General features: G+C 44.7%; 2 protein-coding genes across 3 annotated transcripts in view; both read left to right on the forward strand.

Moving 5' to 3' along the window:
- Positions 1-247: 247 nt before the first annotated feature.
- Positions 248-19,559, forward strand: Slc5a3 (solute carrier family 5 member 3). 2 transcript variants are annotated; one of them, XM_051150255.1, is made up of 2 exons: positions 248-266; positions 16,601-19,559. In XM_051150255.1, exon 2 carries the CDS (start codon positions 16,940-16,942, stop codon positions 19,094-19,096), a length of 2,157 nt encoding a protein of 718 aa, XP_051006212.1. In that variant the 5' UTR covers positions 248-266; positions 16,601-16,939; the 3' UTR covers positions 19,097-19,559. The 2 variants fall into 2 exon arrangements, with proteins under 2 accessions (XP_051006212.1, XP_051006211.1); XM_051150254.1 differs by lacking the exon at positions 248-266 and adding an exon at positions 576-724 and having other exon boundaries at positions 16,601-19,420.
- The window catches only part of Mrps6 (mitochondrial ribosomal protein S6), a 50,082-nt gene continuing 29,303 nt past the window's right edge, over positions 530-21,308 (forward strand). Inside the window, exon 1 of the mRNA XM_051150264.1 lies at positions 530-724. Coding sequence (XP_051006221.1) covers positions 680-724 — 45 coding nt within the window. The 5' untranslated portion in view covers positions 530-679. The remainder of the gene's footprint in view (positions 725-21,308) is intronic.

Raw genomic sequence — 21,308 nt, forward strand, 5'->3', positions numbered from 1 at the left:
ATTGGGTAGGGTCGAAGCAGTAGCCTGCTTTCGGGTCAGGACAGGCGAACACAGCAAATGCCCATCTAGCCCTTCGGTTCCAGGCTTGTTTCTATGCGGCTCGGTGCAATAGTTTCTCGTTAGCACCCCGCCTTCCTGGCGGGGGACGCGGGCGCGGGGCGCACACCAGCCAGACCGCAGCGTGCCGCCGCGCACGCGCACACGCTCGCCTAGCGCCCAGGAGGGGAGGGAGGCCTGGAAAGTTCCACCGGGTTCCAGAGCTCAAGGTTGGTAGGCGCGGAGGCGGCGGGATGCGGGTGCTTGTGGAGAGAGAACAAGGCCTCCCACGGGCTGCTCGCGACCGTGTTCACGAGCCCCGGGCTCGCCAACACACTGCCGGTTCCTCGGGAGGGCTAGGCTGGCATTCACAAGGGGTCAGGTGCTGGCGCCCTACGAGCGAGGGGCGGGGCGGTGGGGGCGGGGCGTTCGGTGGGCGGGGCGTTCGGTGGGCGGGGCGAGCCGTCTGCGCAGCTGCTGGAGCCTTTAAGCCGGGCCACGCACGGTCGCACCGTGCAGTCGCCACCCGGGAGCCGACCGCACCGTCGCCTCTCGTCTTCCTCAGCGCCCAGCATCCCCGCCCTCGGTGCCCCGCCACTCCAGCTCGCCTTGCCTCTCCTCGGCGCCGCCACGATCCCGGGCGATGCCCCGCTACGAGTTGGCTTTGATTCTGAAAGCCATGCGGCGGGTAAGTGACCTTCCCTCAGACTGTGTTCCCGCGCGGGCCCGCCCCGCTGCCTCTAGGCCTCCCGGTCCCGCGCGCCCGGCCAGCTGGACACCGGGTTTCCCCCCTCCCCCCACCTCGCGCGGTCCGCGGGAGGCCGGGTACGCAAAGGGGGCGCGCGTGGGTCCGGCGCTCGGCGCGGCCGCGTGCGCGCGGGAGGCGGGGTGGAGGGAGGGTGGGTGTGCCCGCGCGTGTGCGCGGTCGCGGGAGGGGGGTGTGCCAAGCACGCAGGGGCCGGAGGGGGGCGGGGCGGGCCTCGGACCCAGGACTGCGGGAGGACACACGCGCGAACCCAGCCGGCCCCGCTCTGCGCCCACGCGTCGAGAAGCTGCTCTTCGTCCCCGCCGGCCGCTCGTCCCGATTGCCTGTCCTCAGCGTCCGCGATCAGTACAGCCTTCCTCCAAAGCCTGTCGGTGCCGGCGGTGTACTCCACGCACCAGTCACCGCTGTGACATTAAAAAAAAACCTTTTGACCTCTCTTTTTCTGACTTCAGCGAAAATCCTGTTCCGGGTACCCTTAGCCCAGTTTCATTCATCCAAGTTGTGGCCTTGCTTTTGCCTTCCGAAGACGTGCCCTCCCCCAGCTTTTCGTTGATCTTGAATTAGGGACTTTCAGGTTTGGAGGGATGATAAGCCACCAGCAGCCGGGGCGGCAGCAGCGGAGGCAGCTATCTTCGCCCTCTGTTCTGAGTCAGGCACTCCTCAGTCGTCGCTGAAATTTCCATTCTTCTGAGAGAATTCGGTAACGTAGTGTGCTTTTATGCTTCTCTCCTTCCCCAGCAGGTATAATTCAAAACAAAACAAAAGCAGCCGTTGTGCCTTGTGTGCACTCTGGAAGCAGATTTCTTCAGCGCTGGGCATTCGGGCTTTGGGTCAATTTCAAGTAGTAACTTCAGTTTGAATAAACATAAGGCAGGGACCGTGGGCTAGGCTCTGTTGAACCACTAACAATCACACAGCACAGGGCCATCATCCAGTGTGCCTTGTACAGGGTAGGCTGGGAAAGGTCACCAGAGCCATCTGATGGTCCAAGAGGGTTGCTGCCTCCCGGACAACTTGGTGTGTCACTTTGTTGTTTACTTTACCCTCCTTCCTCTTTGGATTTTACAACGTTAAATGAACAGCAGTAACAGAGGAGTGGGGCAGGGGAATGCAGATTATTAAGTGGAGATGCTTTGAGCCTCCCTTAATACTTTTTAGGTGATACTGGAAACTGAAAATATGTGACCACTAAATTTCCCTTTTCACCTTGTCTTAGGCAAGGTGTAAGGTAGCAGGTGATCTTTTGTAGTCCTTTCAATGAAAAACTCTTGCTCAGCATGGCTGCCAGTGTATTGGCTTAAAGTATTTTCCCATTGCATGGATCTGTGTTTTCACTCAAAATGCTCAAAATCTTTGCCTGAGGATAAGGTAGAAACACCCTAAGGGAGTAGGTGTTCAAACACACTAGGACAGAGGGATGATGGGTGGAGAAGGCACCTGTAGCAGTAGTTGAAAACAGTGTGTGGGTTGTGTTGAGGAGATCCTTGACCCAAGTAAACTAAGATTAAACAATAATGAACCTCATGTATTTATTTTTTGTTCTAACTTTGAGAAGGCTGTAAACAAGTAGCAAAGATGTGTAGAGTCTAGACAATTTTGTTTTCTTTCAGCTTTAGAAAGTTGAATTCTAATAGGGTATATACTTGAGTGTAAAGGAAAAGGCACTTGGTGTTAATACAAGATGCCGCAGTGGCTTTCACACCTGCAGCAGGTGCCACAGTGGCTTTCACACCTGCAGCAGGTGCCACAGTGGCTTTCACACCTGCAGCAGGCATTTGGAAATGCACGGTTCCAGCCTGGGGCAGTTTGCTTCTGCAGCCCTTCTGAGTTGTGTGGTGGATACCTGACAGTGCAGCCTTTAATGCCCGGTGTTGTTTCCGCTTCCTTTTCTCCTCCAAGCATTTTGTGTTCCCGGAAACTGAGAGTCAGTTAAGCAAGCTCTGTAACAGTAAAGGGAGTTGAGAGCGGTCTCCTGGCCCTTTCTTTGCCTCCCAGTACTGTGTATTTGTCTTCCCAGTTTCACCTCAAGCTTTACCTACTACAGTTGAGCTTTAATGATTTAAATTTAAAGGTCATGTTGACACCCCATAGTGCCTTTGTAGCAGATTGCTTGTGAGCATTCTCAGCTCCCCAAGCCCAGCAGCAGCAGGTGATAGGAGGAGTCCTGTTCCTGACGCTGCAGCTAAGGAACAAGGCATGGATGGCTTGGGGTAAGGAGTCCTTCCCTGTCAGATACGGTTTGTATGTTTGACACTCCTGTCAAAAGCTCATATTCTACTCCTGTGGGACTCATAGACTCATTGCTAATGCTCACAGTAGAGCGCCCTCACAGGTCCTACATCTTTTCACCATTAAAAAAACAAGCAAACAGAAACCTACCTTAAGAAATCTGAAAGCAGTGACAGGCGATCTGTAAAGTAATGCTTGCCATATAGTGTTATTGCTGTGCTTGTCATATTTAGTTGAGATTTGGGATACAGAAATTTGGCTGAACATGAAAGTGGAAGGAACAGTAGAGAGGGGAGAATGTATGTCTGTTTATATATATATGTGTAAAAATCTGTGACAGTGGTCAGAGTATGTATTCAAGAGGAAAGGGTATCCTTTTAATGTGTTACTTAAGATGTCTATATTGCTGAAACATCAGGTTTGTTGTCAACACATGTAATCATCTTTGTTTAGGGAAATCAGATTTAAGGAATTAGTCAAATGCCTGATAAGTTGTCAAATTTGCATTAAAAAAACTGCTGGGCAGTTGCTCCTCGTCTCTTACTCTTGTGTGACTCTGACAGTCAAGCCACCTAACTTTTCTGTGGCCAGTGTTCTAAGAAAGGGCTTTTTCTTTTCTTTTCTTTTTTTCTTTTTTTTTTTTTGCATTTAATAGTTGGAAAGATGAGCTCTGTCTTACAGGCTCAGTGGAAATGAGAAAAGCCAGATCTTAGTCCTTCAGTGAAGCTGTGTTAAGTGTGACCTTGCTCAGTTTAGCGTCTAGTCCTTTATAGGGTAGACAGTTTTCTAGGCTCAGTTTCTCCTGGCTTTTATGGTGCTATTTTTTGACTTTCCTTCTTTGATTGTTCTCTTTTTACAGTCTTACACTTTTGACATGTAGATGGTGTGTAGTTTTTGAACCAAGCCCCAAGCTGGCCTTCCCCTCTGTTGTAGACACTTGGATATCCCTTTGGCCTTGGAAACTCAGTGTGGATCACCTGCTGTGCTTTAGAACTGTTTTCTGTTGCTCAGCACTGAGAGCTTTGCATTCCTGAAGCCTTGGTCTCATGCTTTCTGCCCTAGGTGAGCGCTCTTGGATTTTGGTACTTTCCTATGGTCTTTTCTGATGGGTCGCTGGAGAGAGTAGTCACTACATGCACACTGACTGGAGTGCAAGGTACCTGTTCTTGAAATGTAACAAGCCTGAGGTAACCTTGATAAGGAAACAGCCCTGGGTGTCTGATCTTTCACACTAGTTGACAGTGTGAACACTGCTGCTGAATTAGTGTACACTCTTTTCTCAGAAGACAGAGGGAAATATGGCATCATGGTGGCCTCTGGCATCATTCCAACCTGTTTTTTTTTGTTTTTTTTTTTCTACCATCATCACTGAGTATCCTGTGTTCTCCATTCTACACACTGAGTAACAGGATTGTGGGTCCCTTGTCCACCGTCCCCTTCCATGGAAACCTTCGTTTCAGCTCACTTGTTACTTTTAGTAGGTATCAAGGACCTGCGCTAACAGTGTAGACAAGAACATCCCACTGTGTGCATTTTTAAAAATCATCATCACCATGGATTACTTTCTGCTTTGTACTAACAGCTGATTGGTTAATGTGCCTTACCTCCTGTGCTACATTATAGTTTTTTGTTTGTTTGTTTGTTTCCGAGACAGGGTTTCCCTGTGTAGCCTTGTCTGTCTTGGACTCACTTTGTAGATCAGGCTGCCCTTGAACTCACAGTGATCCACCTGCCTCTGCCTCCCAAGTGCTGATATTAAAGGGGTGCGTTACCACACCCAGTTAGATTATAGTTCTTCAGGGTGTGTTTTATTTTTGTCTTTCCCTGTGCTCCTTGCACTAACTGCCTTTGAGGATCTCTGTAGAGTAGTTTTTGATAGGCTGGAGCACGGTGATCGAGTGCTAGTGAGCTTTCCTGGGACTGTGTGTGTTGTTTGCTGCCTAAGAAAATCTTACTGATAAAATAATTTCCAAGATGATTTTATGGCAGAAAATCTTGTTTTTTATAGTAATTTACATATCATATAAACTGAAAAGAATAAAGGAGACTTTATTCTGAAAGCCTAGTTGTGGTCTTTGGAATGACTTTTGACAAGGTGAGTGGCTAAAAGTGACTAGGCTCAGGAAGGAGTAGCAGCAGTCTCAGATTCTGTGTGTAGATTGCTTTATAAAAGCTTTCTGCTGTAGTGAAACTGGGTGGGGGTTGCAGATGTGGTGCTGCTCAGCCTCATTTGCATTCTCAAGGTCCCATGTTAAGGCTGACAAATGAATATACAGTGTATGTGTTCATTAGTGTGTGTAGGGATGGCTTCTGATCAGACGTGTGACTGAGTTAGAAGAGACCTGCTTCAGTATGGACAGAAGAGCACACAATCCCAATGAAGAGTCTGGTTGCTATGGTAGAATCAATAAGAACTGGCAGCGGGGAGACCTAGAAGGTTCTTTAGAGGCAGATAGAACTTGTTTTAGAACCTAGCATACACTTCCTAGGATTTTTTAGCCACTTTAGATGCCCTCAGTTTCTCCTCTTAATGAAGGTGATCATTCCTAGAAGGCCTTTGAATGTAAGTTGGGAAGTGTACAGTGTGTCTCTAGAATAGCTGTCTGAACTCGTTGGCTCATCTCCACTGTCCCTTCACTGATGACACTTCACAAGGTAAACTTAATACGCTTATTGTGTCACCATCCAAGGCTGAAATGCTGTTCTTGTGCAGTGTCAGAGTTAGGGTTAGTGATGTTGGTGCTGATCACTTCAGTCTGTCACTGCACATGTGAGCCTGGGCTCATCACCTGTTCTGCCTTCCTTGTAGAGATCAGGTTTTATGGGAAATCAGACTTTGGAAGTGTTGGACTATAGGCAAAAAAGTTAAGAGTTCTCATTTTGTAAATCTCTGACTTAGATAATTGGATTTAAGTGGCTGTTTTAAACCTCTCTGAGCTTTTATGTAGACAAGTCCACCTTGCTTGTTTGTCATTGGTTTATAATAGACTCAGTGACCTGCAAGCATGCTCAGTTCTTAATTGCTGCTGGGCAGTGGCGAGCATGCCTCTCATCCCAGCTCTCCGAAGACAGAGGCAGGCAAAGCTCTTGAGTTGGAGACCAGCCTGGTCTACAGAGTGAGTTCCAGGACAGCCAAGGCTGCACAGAGAAAATCTGTCTTGAAAAAACAGAACAAAACCAAAAATCCAACAACAAAAAACAAACAAACAAAAAGGCCCAGCATTACCCAGTTTCAGATTGTTGGATTATGTGAGGCCATCTAAGCTAAAGTGCACATGGAGAAGCTTTAGAGGCGCATTATGACTTAAGTAGCCTGACAGTGCGAACTGTGAGAAACGCCATCTACAGTACACGCTTTGGTTGTTGGATTTTTAAGCATGCTTTGCTTTATTTTTTGTTTGTCCTTTGTCTTTTTTACCTCCCTCTTCAGGTGTAGCTTCAACTATGTTGACCAGACTGGCTAAGAACTCATTCCGTAGCTCAGGCTGGCCTCTAATTGATGTCATTCCTCTTGCCTCAGCCTCCTGGGTGTTGCTGTTCCATGGGTTAGCCACCCTGCCCCGCTCATCGGGTCTGCCCGATTTGTACTCACCCTGTGAATTTCTTAGTGGTAGAAACAGTGCTTCTAGGCAGTGATGCTTTGTTTGGAAAATGATATTTTTGGTCAGGATGTGCTTTGGAAGATGGTAAAAGTTATTAGCCCATGACCCTCAGGATCTAGCATTAGGAAGAGCAGTGAGCCGCTGTCTTAGTCAGGCCTGGAGGCTGTTTCGTCTGTGACTAGGCTCGTATCTGTGCAGACCATGGTGGTACCTCAGCTAATCTTCTCTTTTTGTCTTCTCCCTTCTTTGCTCCTACTCCAGATACCTGACATCACATTGCAGATCTGAAAGCTCAGATCCAGGTTTTGGGAACATGTCTTTTGGCCTGTGTTTCAGGTGACTTGCTTGACTCTCCTTTGCCTTAGTCATTTCTTCTGTGACTCAGTGTCCCTGTCAGGGGAATTTTTACCCACTTTTGAATACCCAAGAGATTGGTGCTTAGAGGTAAGAACTTAAAGGAAATTGGAAGTGAAAAACATAAACTTCACCAGGTGTCTCCTGGAGTTTTCGGTCTTCAGAGCCTGGTGCTTCTTGGCTGCGCCACTCCCATACTCACCAGTCTGTTCTTGGTTTTGTTTAGATTTCACTTTTGAAAAATGTTCTTGATACCTATTCTGGCAATTAAATGTAGCCCTGTGTGAGAGCCTGGTCCTGTGAGGAGGAGTCAGTGCTGTGTGTGTTGTGTTGAGTGGCTGGGAAGAGGGTCACGTGAGGAATGTGCTAGAAAAATATAGAATTTAACAGCTCTGATTAGTGCATTACAGATATGAGGCATCCATTGGGTCCTGGTTTTGGTTTAGTTTTAAGGTGAGTTTCAGTTGCTGAGTGAAAAGCTAAATCTGAGCGTAGGCCGTTTGTCTGGTGTTTCCTAGCCTAGGCATAGTTGGGTTCCTCTGTTTGCCTTTTACATTGCTTGGCCTTGCTGAGTAGGTGCTTCAGGCCAGGCTGTTTTGATTGTTTTCCTTTTGTTGGTGTCCTGCTTGCATTCTGTTTTGTTAGTTGTCTCAAGAAAGCAACTGTATGGAGTTTGTGATCTCAAAACCATAAGCCATGAAGGTTCTGACAGGGACAGCCCAAGCCAGAGGACTTGGAGCACTTCTGGGTCTCACAAGAATGCCACTTTCATGTGTGGACTAAGTAAGTTTTTGATTTTGTTTGTTTGTTTGTTTTCAAATTCAGTCTGTAGGAGGAAAAAAAAATGAAGAGAATTTGAGAATTTCTCCTAATACCATTTTTTTTGTTGTTGTTAAATACTTCACCTGATCAGGATGAAATCACTGGAAGTTACTTCTAAAGTTTCCAAGATCTCGTGTCTTCTGATGTGCAAAGGAAAGCAGTTCTGAAACTGTCTGGACTTTTAGCCCTTCTGTTGTCTTACCTGAACCAGAAGAGGAGAGCCTGGCTGCGTCCATCCTTGGCAATACTGTGCTTGTTTTGTGTTGACTTAGGCTTCATTCAGGGCATGTTTTCTAGTGTTTGCTTCTGTATACTGCTAGATTATTCCATTTCTGGTCTTAGTTTTGCTTCTTAAAAGAATTCTCTTTACCGTAGGGGAAATTAGGACACAGCTAACCTCTTTGCGAGGCGGCATTGGCTGCTTAGGAAGGGTTAGAGGCTACTCCACCAGGGAGCTGCGTGATGCGTGTGCTTACAGCGCTGTCTCATCACTGGGAAAAGAGAAGCCGTGCAGTATCTGTTCTAGGAACAGGGCAGAAGCCAAGTAGGTTGAACACACACACACTCAACCATCCATGATGGTGGACCATAGTGCTGACCTGGTTGTGAGCTTTAGAGGCGGGGGCAGATCCCAGAGTGGCAGTACTGCTGAGCGCAGGCCACCGAGCAGAGGCTGCGTGTGAGGACCTGTTGGAGGTGTGTGCGTTTCCTTCACTTTGGATCCTTCAGCATCTTGAAGATTAGTGATTTATACTGCACAGATTAAAAAAAGGGAGTGTCCTAGCCAGGTGTGTGGTGCAGGCTTGTAATCCTAGCACAGGCAGTCTAAGACAGTGAGTTCGAGGCTAGCCTAGTCTACAAAGCAAGTCCAGGACAGCCAAAGCTACACAGAAACCCTGTCTTGAAAAGCCTGAATAAATAAATGAGTGTCCAGCATCACACAGCTTAGTGTGAGGTGGGGAGTAATGCCTGTGAAGATTGCATCTGAAGTGAACTGTATAGTTTGCTATGGTTCAGTTCTTTTGTGCTGAGCACCTACTACTAAGTGCCAGTACTGCCATGTATTTCAGGAGTGCTGTGGTTAATAAACACAGTCTCAGTGTTCACGGTTGTGTTCAGGGTTCCCGTTCTAGCAGGAGACATAGTAGCACATGCTGTAAAGAACCACACGTGAGAAAGAGGAACAGAATGTGCTAAATTCCAATATAGCTAATGTGCTCAGGCAAGATGGAAGCGTAGGTAGAAGAGATGAGGCCGCTCACTGCAGCCTGAAGAGGTTGTGACGTCGTGTTAATACGCACTCAGCTCGGCAGACGTAACCGCTGCTTCTGCTGCTGCTTCTTGGAACATCTTGCAAAGCCCTGCTTGAAAAGAGTGGACAGGGCACACGGTAGTTCGGTGCTTTTTCTCCCACACCAAGACAGGCTCTCATTTACTCAGGTATTCCCAAACTTGGGGCCTAGAGTGACCTTGAATTCTGTGTTCTCCTGGGTCCACATCTCAAGTGTTAGGGTTATAGCATGTGCCACCGTATCTGGTTTATATAGCCAGGGCTGTGTGAGGAGCCGAGGGCTTCTTGCGTGCTTCTCACTGAGCCATACCCTCAGCATCACCACAAGTCATTGCTTTTTTAGATTTTTTTTTTGAGACAGGGTTTCTCTGTGTAGCCTTACCCATCTTATGGTGTTTCTACTACTATTGCCTTTTCTGAAGTGTATTTTATATGTTCTTTAACCCTTACATTTTAAACTGTTACAATTTTCATTTAGATGACTCAGGGTTAAAAGTCACACTTCTGTTTTTAGTCTAACATCCAAATGATGCACGTCTTGATGTACCAAGTGGCATTCAAACATGGCATTTGAAGTTCATGCAACATTCAGTTTATACTGCAATTTATTTTATTAAAAAAAAAAATCTAGTATTAAATCAAGGATTATTTGGTTTCCTTGGGCAGTTCTACAACCCTTTTCCAAGAATGACAGGGGTGCTTTGCAGATTCTATCACTTAGGGTTTTTTGTAATTCTTTCTTCTGATTAGAGGTAGATTAGATAGATCCCTTAGGAATATTCACAGGGCATTGTGTTGAGGTGTGCCAGTGTGCCCTTTGTTGGAGAATATTAAGTAGTTGCCTGGTTTCGGTGACACACTAGATGACTCCATGGTAAATGGTAGCTCTTTTCCTTTTGCAATAAATGATTATGGAGTAGCAAACTTGAAACTGGACAGTGTGCTTGTTAGTAATGATCTGTCGTCTGCAGCGTTTGAATCAGTTGCCTCTGGAGGAAAAGCAAAGATTTGCTTTTTTTGCAACATTTACTGTGTATCTCTTTAAGAGCAGGCACTGCATCTTCCTGCTACCTAACATCTGGCATTGTCTCTTTACTGTTTTCTATTCCAATCTGAATTCAAAGCGTTTCACAGGTTACATACTCTCAGGATGCTTTTAATAATAGTGCGCCCATTGCCTCTGTGCAGTGTTTTATGAACTGCAGTCCAGATAGTTTCCCAAAGGTGATGGGTAGGAATTTGAGTTACTTGAGGCTCTTGTGGAGTGCTGACATGGTTATGGTGATAGAGTGGCCCATTAGAGGTCCTATGACTGCCTTGTACAGATAAAACTGATTATCAGGCTGGGTGTGGTGGTGCACGCCTTTAGTGCCAGCACTCAGGGAGGCAGAGGCAGGTGGATCTCTGAGTTCGAGGCCAGCCTGGTCTACAAAACGAGTCCAGGACAGCCAGGGCTACACAGAGAGACCCAGTGTCGAAAAAACAAAAAAGAAAAAGAAAGAAAAAGAAAAAAGACTGGTTATCAGTGAGTGCAGGGATTCATCCTTTTGAAGTTCACCATCCCCTTTTCTAAGGGTTTTAGCATGAGTTGTCATTTTTGCAGGTGCACTATTGTGAGGGGTGGGTGTGGGTTGTAAGTGTTGGTTTTTCTTGCATCAGTTAATTGAATTTTTCTATTTTCTTTTTCTTTTCTTTCTTTCTTTCTTGTTTTTCTTTTTAGTTTTTCGAGACAAGGTTTCTCTGTGTAGCTTTGGCTGTCCTGGACTTGCTTTGTAGACCAGGATGGCCTCGAACTCACATGATCCACCAGCCTCTGCCTCCCGAGTGCTGGGATTAAAGGCGTGCACCACCACGCCCAGCGAATGTTATTGATGTGAATTTATTTCTGCTCTGTCTCTGTGTGTATCTTCCTGAGGAGCATTACAAAAGGATGCAGTTTGCATCTACAGAAATCTCAGAGATTCTTGACACTCCTCAGTTTTTTAGTATTATTGGGACTCAAAGCCAGGACTCTCTGCATGTGCTTGGCAGTTACTGTTCCCTGAGCTGCAGCCTCGGCTCCTCGGTTTTCTTATTTGTAAATTGTGGATAATTGCGCCTGGTCCTTGGGTTCTGTGAGGATTAGAGGAGCTTCTCTGGGTAGTGTGACAGCACTGCATGGTGTTTGGTCAGTGCTGATGCAGGAACCTTCTCATCTGGGCCGTAACTCAGTGAATGTTTGCCTAGTGTGTGAGAAACTCAGGGGTGAGCACCCAGCACTAATGATTGTTACACTCTGGGAAGCAACTCGGATCTGTTGGAGAGGTGAATGAGGAAGGTAAAAGTTCTTCGGAAGTTGCATCAGCAGGAAGCTTTGGCTTGTGTTTGTGTGGCGTGTGCTTAGGGAGTTGCTGTCTGCTGTCCTTCAGAGTGTGTGGGAGCAATCATCAGAGAAGACCAGACAGCAGCAAATGTGGAGCTAGTACAGTAAAGGGAAGTGGTGGGAGGGGCGGGAGCAGCCGGTGATGCTCCAGACACAGGTTTTAACTGCTGCGAGACCTGCTAACATTTTTCCTCAAATGGGCTTTCTTGCTTTGTCTGTCTGGCCTGTCATTCTACATACACTTAATTGTAGCTGCTTGAAATTGAGGGAAGAAAGTGCTCTGTTCTTTTTGACCTTTTAAATCTGCCATGTCCTACTGTTTGAGAATCCAGTCTCAGCGCTTGGTGATTGTGCAGGAGATCTGAAGTTAGCAGTCTCAGTGCAGTTCTTCTGGATGATCCTGCGTGTAAGAGACACTGGAGTGCCTGCCAGGGCAGCGTCCAGGTGCTCAGACAGTGTAAATATGTCATGACGATACTGTGGGGGAATCAGGGCCGGAGGGGTGGAGGTGGGCACAGACCTAAAGGGAGAAAAGGGGTCACACAGGCTCTCGTACACTCTGACGCTGAGCTTACATGAACCTCAGTCTTTCTGGTTTTAATATCGTTTTCTCCATATGATCATACTTAAATACCTGAGTTGGATTTTTTCACATGTACTCTTTTCAGTGGCAATAAAATTTCCATTCCTATTTGCTGTGTGTCTACCATGGGGATTTCCTGATCCCTCACAATTGTTTGTTTTGAGGTGGTCTTCATGCCCAGGGCCCAGGCTGCCCTTGAGCGTGTAGTTCTCCTTCAGCCTTCCCAGCACCAGGGTTAGGCTTGTGCACCAGGCCTCACTTGTAAGCACAGATTTTAAATACGTATGATATGGAGGGTTTTTTGGTTTTGTTTTGTTTTTCTTTTTTGTTTTTCCCAATCTATCCTCCAGCACAGAAGACATTTTCTCTGAAGGTAGTAAGTATTGCATTGTAGGTGAGGGCAAAAGCCAGACACTGACGTGAGTGCAGAGATAAGTGGATTCTGGGGTGAGTTAACTCTTAGTTTTTTCATCTATAAAATGATCACAATAACTGTCATGAGGATTGTGAGGATTTTAGAATTTCAGTTTTAACTCAGTCACAGCATTGTCTTTAACTGTGTTCACGATTAGCTGAAATCCATGTCAGATGTATTAAGGAAAACTTGTTTTGCTTCTAAATGTCTCTGGCAAATGATAACATATCTGTTTTCTACCTCTTTAAAAGTAAAATTAGAAGATAGCCCTGTGAATACTTACAGTTTGCTGCATAAAGCTCATTAATTATTCCACTCACAGAATTTTCCTTACTGGACTTTGACCCAAGATGACAAAAAGTGAAAATGTGTATGAAAAGTCTAAGATGGTATAAGTTTTAGTATTTTCCTCAAATGAAAGTTGGAGCTAATAGTTGGTGAAGTGGTTGGAAACCTCTTTAAGACATGTGTAAGGGAATTGTACACACTGAATACATTGTTTACTTTTATTCATCTGTGAAGATCCTAAAATCCCTTGCACATAGTTGACAGTTGAATTTGAGAGGCCAGTGTTGACATCCCTGTCTGTTCAGGTTGGAGACGATAGTCTGAGCTGAGCCACCGAGCTGTTGAAGTAGGGCAGTATTAAGACCGTCCTCCATGTTTGCTGTGCCCTGTGATCTAGGTAGTGGCTGCACCTCACAGGTGAAGTTCACAGAGCACATTGTTGCTGTCAGAAAGCGACAGATCTTCAAGGCCTGCTCTTCAGAGAGTCACTACTTCTTGCTGTACTGTAGGGCCTGCACCTCTGTCCTGGTCCTGTAATCACACACTGCTTTACTGAGCCATGCAGTCTGGTTGAGAAATACAGGTCTGTGTCTTGTTAGTTCACATGCGTGTTGAAATTGTGACAGGAGCCCCAACTGATCTCAGTGGCTAGTTTCCTTGTTCACTGTTTGGTTTCTATGACATGTGGCTTTTCTTTTTAGATATATGCATCCTGCGTTTAATAGATTATTACAAATAATTTCCTGCTTTGGTAGATAAATAAAATGGTCACCTTAAACAGTAGAAATGATATTTGGTCGTTTAACTAGCTCTGTTTTCTTAATTGTATTTTTTAACACCTGAAGGAGTTAATTGTTGGGTCTCACCTTCTCTTCTCTTCTCTTGTTAGTCAGACACAGGACCGTGTGCATTTCTCTTTGGATTTAATTCATTTAAATGCGTGACCAACAAATCTGCATTCTGATTTAATGTAAAACTATAATATATGACTCATGATTTTAGTGGGGGAAGTCCTACTACTTCCAAATACCTTTGTGTTTGAAGTCTGCCTGAATCAGCTCATCATTACTGGAGACAATTTCTGTATATTCTAAATAGTCTTGTTGTGGAAATAATTGTTTTCTCTAAAAAAAAAAGTTGTATCAAGGAAACACCAAAACTGTCACTTGTGAAAGAAGGCTATGAATACAAACACAGTTTAAAATGCATGTTAGATGAAGATGTGTCCATGTTTTATCTTTCTAAAATAAAGGGACTCTAGACCTTGCTCATGGTGTTTTTGTCTTTAAACATAAAAATATGCAAGACTTAATGTATGTTTTATTTAGGATTCCTCCTTAAAGATATGTGAAATAGTCTCTGCTCAAAAGCTGAAATTCTAGGCTTGATAATCTCTGTTCATGATTGACATTTGAAGTGTGCTGTCAGTGTACTGTAGTATTTATACCTTTCTACAATCTGAATTGATCTGTTTGATTACTATATGCCCTTTTGAGTTCTTTAGGAAGTATTAATTTCTATATGTACTTTTAAGTTGGACAACTCTGAAAACGTACCTACAGGCTAATATGGTGTCCAATGCGAGGCAGTGCCATAAACAATAAATAGAGGAGGCAGGGTCAAACACATTTTCTGTTTTGATTTGTTTTTTGAGACAGTCTCACAGTAGCCCAGGCTGGCCTGAGACTGAAGCAATCTTTTGCCTCAGCATCCTAAGTACAGGTGTGTCCCCATGACCAGCCTTGGACAGCTCTGAGCTCAAATTTGGCCACTCTGCTCTATTTTATGAAGGCAGATCTGATGAAGTTAGGACTCAAGACTTGTGTGGGGATTTCAGTCTGGTGGGGCATCCCACAGAAAGCGGCTGTGAGTAAGTCGTATGTGATAGGGAGAGCATGGATGTCAGCACTGATTCCAGTGAGAGAAACAGGAGCTGTCTACTTAGCTTTTAAGTACTTTTTTCTGAACACATAAGCTGCTAAGTCAACAATGGGCAGAAATCAGCTCCCTCCTCCCTCCAAACAAAGGCTCCGAATGCTTTCTCTGCCCTTGGAAAACAGGCTGAGCCTCCACCAAGAAGAGCTGTAACTGGAGGCCCTTGGACCAGGTGACTAGGGTATCTCCACTGCAGGCAGGGTCGCTTTCCACTTGTGACTGAGGACTTGCCTTTATATTGAAGCATTTGAAAGGCTCTTGTAAATAAGTAAGTTTCCTAGTCATCTTAGAGCTTACTAGATTTTAGAGGGTTCTTCCTAAATAATTTGGGAGGTTTTTGGTGGTGTTAAACTAGAAAGATTTAGAGAGTTAGGAAAGCAGTCATGATGTATCATCTTCAGGATTGGGCAGCTATGACGTAACGACAAGAATTTGTGCTTAAGTTTGTTAGTTTGCCTTTGGCAGTGTCTTGTCACGGATACGACTTTCAGAAGGTGGAATTTTAATGTGGTTTTAATTACTTTTATGTAAGTGTAATTATTGTGTGCTTTCTAGTTAAAAGAGAGCTGGAGATAAGGGTATGCCATTCTGTAAGGAGTGGGTTAGACCTGATGGAGTGTGGTGAGTTCTGGTCATTAGGTGCTCATGTTGTTAACAGTGCATTTTTACGTCAAGCAGTTTTGAGGAAAGATGGCCTTATCTTTATTTATGGCTCCTAAGTTTACTGTTAATTTTTTTTTAAAAAAAGAAATTGCCTCGATTTATCAGAAACAGTTTTTTCAAGTATGGAAAACCATTTGTTTTGAGGTTTCCTTGGTAGCAAGCAATCAGATGCTAACATGTGGCAGTAGTACTTTGAATAATAAGTACTTACTGATCTGTCAGCTGCTTTTATAATTAACTGAAGATTTAGGATTTGTTTCTTCACTAATTGGAGAACCATCAGTTTTATACATTTGATTCTAGTTAAGTTTAAGTGTGTGTTTTCCAGACTGATCATCTTAATGCACAACTGAAAAATGTCAGATGGGTTATTGAACATGATTTACAAATGGTTGACAACTGATTTGTTTGGGTTTAGAAGACAGAATAATCAAATTATTCATTCTTCCAGAAAATCTCCCAAGAAGAATTTGTTTTTCATACAAGAAGAAAGAATCAGACACATTACAGTATTGAAAATAGTGTATAAAATCAACCTTTTAGTGCAGTGCTTTGTTTGTTTTTGTTTGTTTGTTTTAATTGTTGCCTGAAAAGGGGAAGAAGGGAGGGAAAGAAGTTGTTACTTCTAAAGTTTTCTCTTTATTTCCTGCAGCACCTCCCTACAGAAGAGTGTGTAAGGGCAGTGGCGGCGCAGGGTTGTGTAGGGGTCTTGTTTCTCACAGCCGTTATGCTTCTAGGTTTCCTTAGGACTCTACATTTACTGTGGGAGCGTTTCACCTCTCAGGCGGATGCTAACACCTAGTCTATGTACCTGCATCTACAGGACGCTAGCTAGCCAAACGTCAGTCCCTCCCCCAGGTCCTGCCGGGATTATAGAGTTTGAAGATCTGTTTTGCTTTGTTTGTAAAATTTAGTGTCCCCTTGTCCCCTTAGGCTGCTTTAAGATCTTGATCCCTGTTCTGAGGTGAGGCTGCTGTAGCCAGACAAGAAAGGATTGTGTGTACGGTAGGCAGTTGCTGCTGGACGAACAAGACAACTGATGATTCTTTTGTTTTTAGCTCAAAATGATGGCTGCTCTTGCTGGCCTCTGACAGTATAGACTGCGCTTTGCTGAAGTTACTAAAGTGTATTATAAAAGTGTTTTTGTTTTTCTAACAAATGTTGCGCCATGTTTGCTCGATTGAACGTTTCCTCATCACTTGATGAGACCCTCCTCTAATTCAATCTTTGTCTTTTGTCTTTGCTGCCTTGCAGGGTTGGTACAGTAGGCTTCACTAGACTTAGCTGCAACTCAGAATTTCTCCTCCAGCACCTGGTAAATGCTGATGGTCTTGTGGAGAGTGGAGTGAGAGTACGAGCTAAGTTCTCAGTCCCAATTGAGAAGCGGAGGAAAGTTAAACTGTCTCCTTCCAAGTTTATCCCAGCCACCACCATCAAGACAGCAAACCAAAGGACAAAGACTTTGAACTGCTGTGTTGCTCTGTGTAGTCCAGTTCACGTGTGGTTTACAGACTTGGTTTGGGTTACTAATAAGTAAATAAAAAGCCGGACGCTTCTGTCATTCGGACATTTTACTCACCACACATTACCAGAATGAGGGCTGTTCTGGAGACAGCAGACATTGCCATAGTGGCCCTGTATTTTATCCTGGTCATGTGCATTGGTTTTTTTGCCATGTGGAAATCTAATAGAAGCACTGTGAGTGGATACTTCCTGGCCGGGCGCTCTATGACCTGGGTGGCAATTGGTGCCTCTCTGTTTGTGAGCAATATTGGGAGTGAACACTTCATTGGGCTGGCAGGATCTGGAGCAGCAAGTGGATTTGCAGTGGGCGCGTGGGAGTTCAATGCCTTACTGCTCCTGCAACTTCTGGGATGGGTCTTCATCCCCATTTACATCCGGTCAGGGGTATACACCATGCCTGAGTACTTGTCCAAGAGATTCGGTGGCCATAGGATTCAGGTCTATTTTGCAGCCTTGTCTCTGCTTCTCTATATCTTCACCAAGCTCTCAGTGGATCTGTATTCAGGTGCCCTGTTCATCCAGGAGTCTTTGGGTTGGAACCTCTATGTGTCTGTCATCCTGCTCATTGGCATGACTGCTCTGCTGACTGTCACCGGAGGCCTTGTGGCAGTGATCTACACAGACACTCTGCAGGCTCTGCTCATGATCGTTGGGGCACTTACACTTATGGTAATTAGCATGATGAAGATCGGAGGGTTTGAGGAAGTTAAGAAAAGGTACATGTTGGCCTCACCCAATGTTTCTTCTATTTTATTGACACACAACCTTTCCAACACAAATTCTTGTGACGTCCACCCTAAAGAGGATGCCCTAAAAATGTTGCGACATCCAAAAGATAAAGATGTTCCATGGCCTGGATTCATTCTTGGGCAGACCCCAGCCTCAGTGTGGTACTGGTGTGCTGACCAAGTCATCGTGCAGAGGGTTCTAGCAGCCAAAAACATTGCTCACGCCAAAGGCTCTACTCTAATGGCTGGCTTCCTGAAGCTTCTACCAATGTTTATCATAGTTGTACCAGGAATGATTTCCAGGATACTGTTTGCTAATGACATAGCTTGCATCAACCCAGAGCACTGCATGCAAGTATGTGGAAGCAGAGCTGGGTGCTCCAATATTGCTTATCCACGCCTAGTGATGGAGTTGGTCCCTGTGGGCCTCCGGGGCTTGATGATGGCAGTGATGATTGCAGCTCTGATGAGTGACTTGGACTCCATCTTTAACAGTGCCAGTACCATATTCACCCTCGATGTATACAAACTTATCCGTAAGAGTGCAAGCTCCCGGGAGCTAATGATTGTGGGCAGGATATTTGTGGCTTTTATGGTCGTCATCAGCATAGCATGGGTGCCAATTATTGTGGAGATGCAAGGAGGCCAGATGTACCTTTACATCCAGGAGGTGGCAGATTATCTGACCCCTCCAGTGGCAGCCCTTTTCCTCCTGGCAATTTTCTGGAAACGCTGCAATGAGCAAGGGGCTTTCTATGGCGGAATGGCAGGCTTTGTTCTTGGAGCTGTCCGTTTGATACTGGCTTTTACCTACCGTGCTCCTGAGTGTGACCAGCCTGATAACAGGCCAGCCTTCATCAAAGACATCCACTACATGTATGTGGCTACAGCACTGTTTTGGGTCACAGGGCTCATTGCTGTAATTGTCAGTCTTCTCACACCACCCCCCACGAAGGACCAGATCCGTACTACCACCTTTTGGTCCGAGAAGACCCTGGTGACAAAGGAGAGCTGCTCTCAGGAAGACGAGCCGTATAAAATGCAAGAGAAGAGTATTCTGCGATGCAGTGAGAACAGTGAAGCCATCAACCATGCCATTCCCAATGGGAAATCTGAGGACAGCATGAAGGGGCTGCAACCTGAAGATGTTAATCTGCTGGTGACGTGCCGAGAAGAGGCCAACCCAGTGGCTTCTGTGGGCCATTCAGAGGCAGAAACACCAGTAGATGCTTATTCCAATGGGCAAGCAGCACTCATGGGTGAGAAAGAGAGAGAGAAGGAAACAGAAAACGGAAGCCGCTATTGGAAGTTCGTAGACTGGTTTTGTGGCTTTAAAAGTAAAAGCCTCAGCAAGCGGAGTCTCAGAGACTTGATGGATGAGGAGGCTGTTTGCTTACAGATGTTAGAAGAGACTCCGCAAGTCAGAGTGGCACTAAACACTGGACTTGTTGCTGTGTGCTCACTTGGAATTTTCATGTTTGTTTATTTCTCCTTATGAACTTAAGGATATGATGAGACGCTTAAAAGAAAATCCTGGTCTTTGAAAACAAAAATGTTAACCGTTGCATCTCTCAGGCATTGTTTACGCTGAAGGTTTTAGCCAAATTCTACTTAACTTAAAATCATCTGTTTGCAAGACTATTTTCCCAGAGATGGATGAAAGTAAATGTTCAACTTAAATGAAACAAAGCAGGCTGAATTGTGGAAAAAAAAAAAATGTGGTTTTAGAGTTTTCCATACCAAAGTAAGGAGAGACCAATTATTCTCATAGCGCACTTAGAACAGAATGTGTGTTAGGACATCGTGAGTCAAGTGGTTTGTCTGCATTGCCAGTCTCTGTAGACCTTAAGCTGAAGTAGATTTGCTCATTTGTAAGGTTTTTGTCTCTCATCCCTGCTATGATTAACATGCTGAATTCGTAGAGACTGTATGATTCGTTCCTTCCTGGAAGTCTAATGTGTGTGTAGTGCTAACTTCAGGACTGGGCTGGTGTGTTAGCATGAGTCTGTAGATTCTGCTTGCCAAAAGAAAGGAAGAATGCTTTCCCGTAGGTCTTTTTGTACTGCTTGTATATGGAATGTTAATGGTTTGGGACAGACTTCTGTTTCAACCCCCCCCCCCCCAAATCCATTTTTTTTCTTACTTAAACTGAACCATACTCAAATGGTTACCAAGTCTGTCTATAATTTTGTTTTTAATCAGGGGAGAAGTAAACATTGCTAATGACCCCCACATTTAGTGATCAAAGAAGGTTGTTTTAAAATACAGTTTGAGAATTACAAGCTACCATGCAATGCTTGATAAACTTAGTGCTAAGTAGGTAATGAGTCATTTTCTACCTGTTTTCTAGCTGCTTCCTTGTCATTTTATAACACTCCTGTTAACTAGACAGCTGCCTTCCCAGTGGGCCTAGCTGTAAGACAACACCCAGGGCTGTGAAGGGGCGTGGCCCTGCTTTGTGCTGGCTTTGGCGCTTGATTGGCTTGAGATACACTGATGTTAAGGCTTTAGAGGAAGAGTCTAGTTCTGAGATCATACTGCATTTTTTGTAAGTTCTGTTTTTTGCCCTTTGTGAAGATTTGCTGTGTGCATACATACATGTATGCTGTTTCAGTCAGTCAGCACAGGAGTATGCTTCACTACACACTGGCTGTCAGTCACAGAAGACAGCACTGATGATGAGTGTAGATTTTCTGGAGGATGTTCATAAGTTGCCATGAGGGGGACTTGTGAGTTTGTTTAGCATTGTGCTTTTGGAGGATACCACAGGACTCAGGATACTGACCTTACGTTGGTTTGATACCCAGTTGCAGCGTCCATGGTAGCAGTGGATCTTTTTTATTGGCTTTTTCTCCTTAGTGAGGATGGTGCAGAAGTAATTAGAGAAAAACTCTAAGGATAGTGTGTGTAGTCCTGTGTCTTCAACACTGCCTCTTCTTCTCCATGAGAGATGAAGAAAGCTAATTCTGTACCTACTTCATTTAAGCTGATAACTTTTAAAGTTGCATGACTTTTATTAAGCCTTGTACTTAAGGAGAATTATTACTTTTATAGATCATTTTATAGATTTTCAATTAAAACTCAGTCCTAATAACTAAAAAAAAAATACTTTTTTTTTTGTAATACATCAACTTGTTTGCAAATGACGGACTCGATGAGTCCAGTGCTGGCTTTAGGGATCGTCAGGGGTGCCAGTCTTCCGTCTCCTGGAGGCTTCTGACGGGCTCAGTCTGTAAATGGAGGACGTGTGACTCCCATGCACCTCTGAGGAGCTTAGAGTGCCTTGTACACTTGTTTCTCAGTCTCTCCTCTAAGGGTTGTAACCTGGGGCCAAGTAAGTAGACGGGGACCGTCCTTTTCTTGAATGGAACGACGAGAAGTGAGTTCTCCAAATCTGGATTCAGAGTTTGCCCACATGTGTTTGGATGAATGCCTGTGGTTTGTGGCAGTCTTAAAGAATTCTTCATTTGAGATAACCTTTCAGGCTTTGAGAAATTACCAGAATCTTGGGTTTTCCAAATTTATATTGTAAGTTGTAAGAATTAATATTTCCTTTGAACACATTCCTATGCAACTTAGCAAAAATTGGCACATTAGCTGAGCGGCCTTTCTTAGCCTAGATTTATATCATAACTGAATAGGAGGTGTATATATCAATAGCTCCCTTTTATTTAATGTTGAGTCCTAATAGTTTGGAATGCTAGAGTCCT

The sequence above is a fragment of the Acomys russatus genome, chromosome 8 (assembly GCF_903995435.1).
Source record: "Acomys russatus chromosome 8, mAcoRus1.1, whole genome shotgun sequence".
Classification (NCBI taxonomy): Eukaryota; Metazoa; Chordata; class Mammalia; order Rodentia; family Muridae; genus Acomys; species Acomys russatus.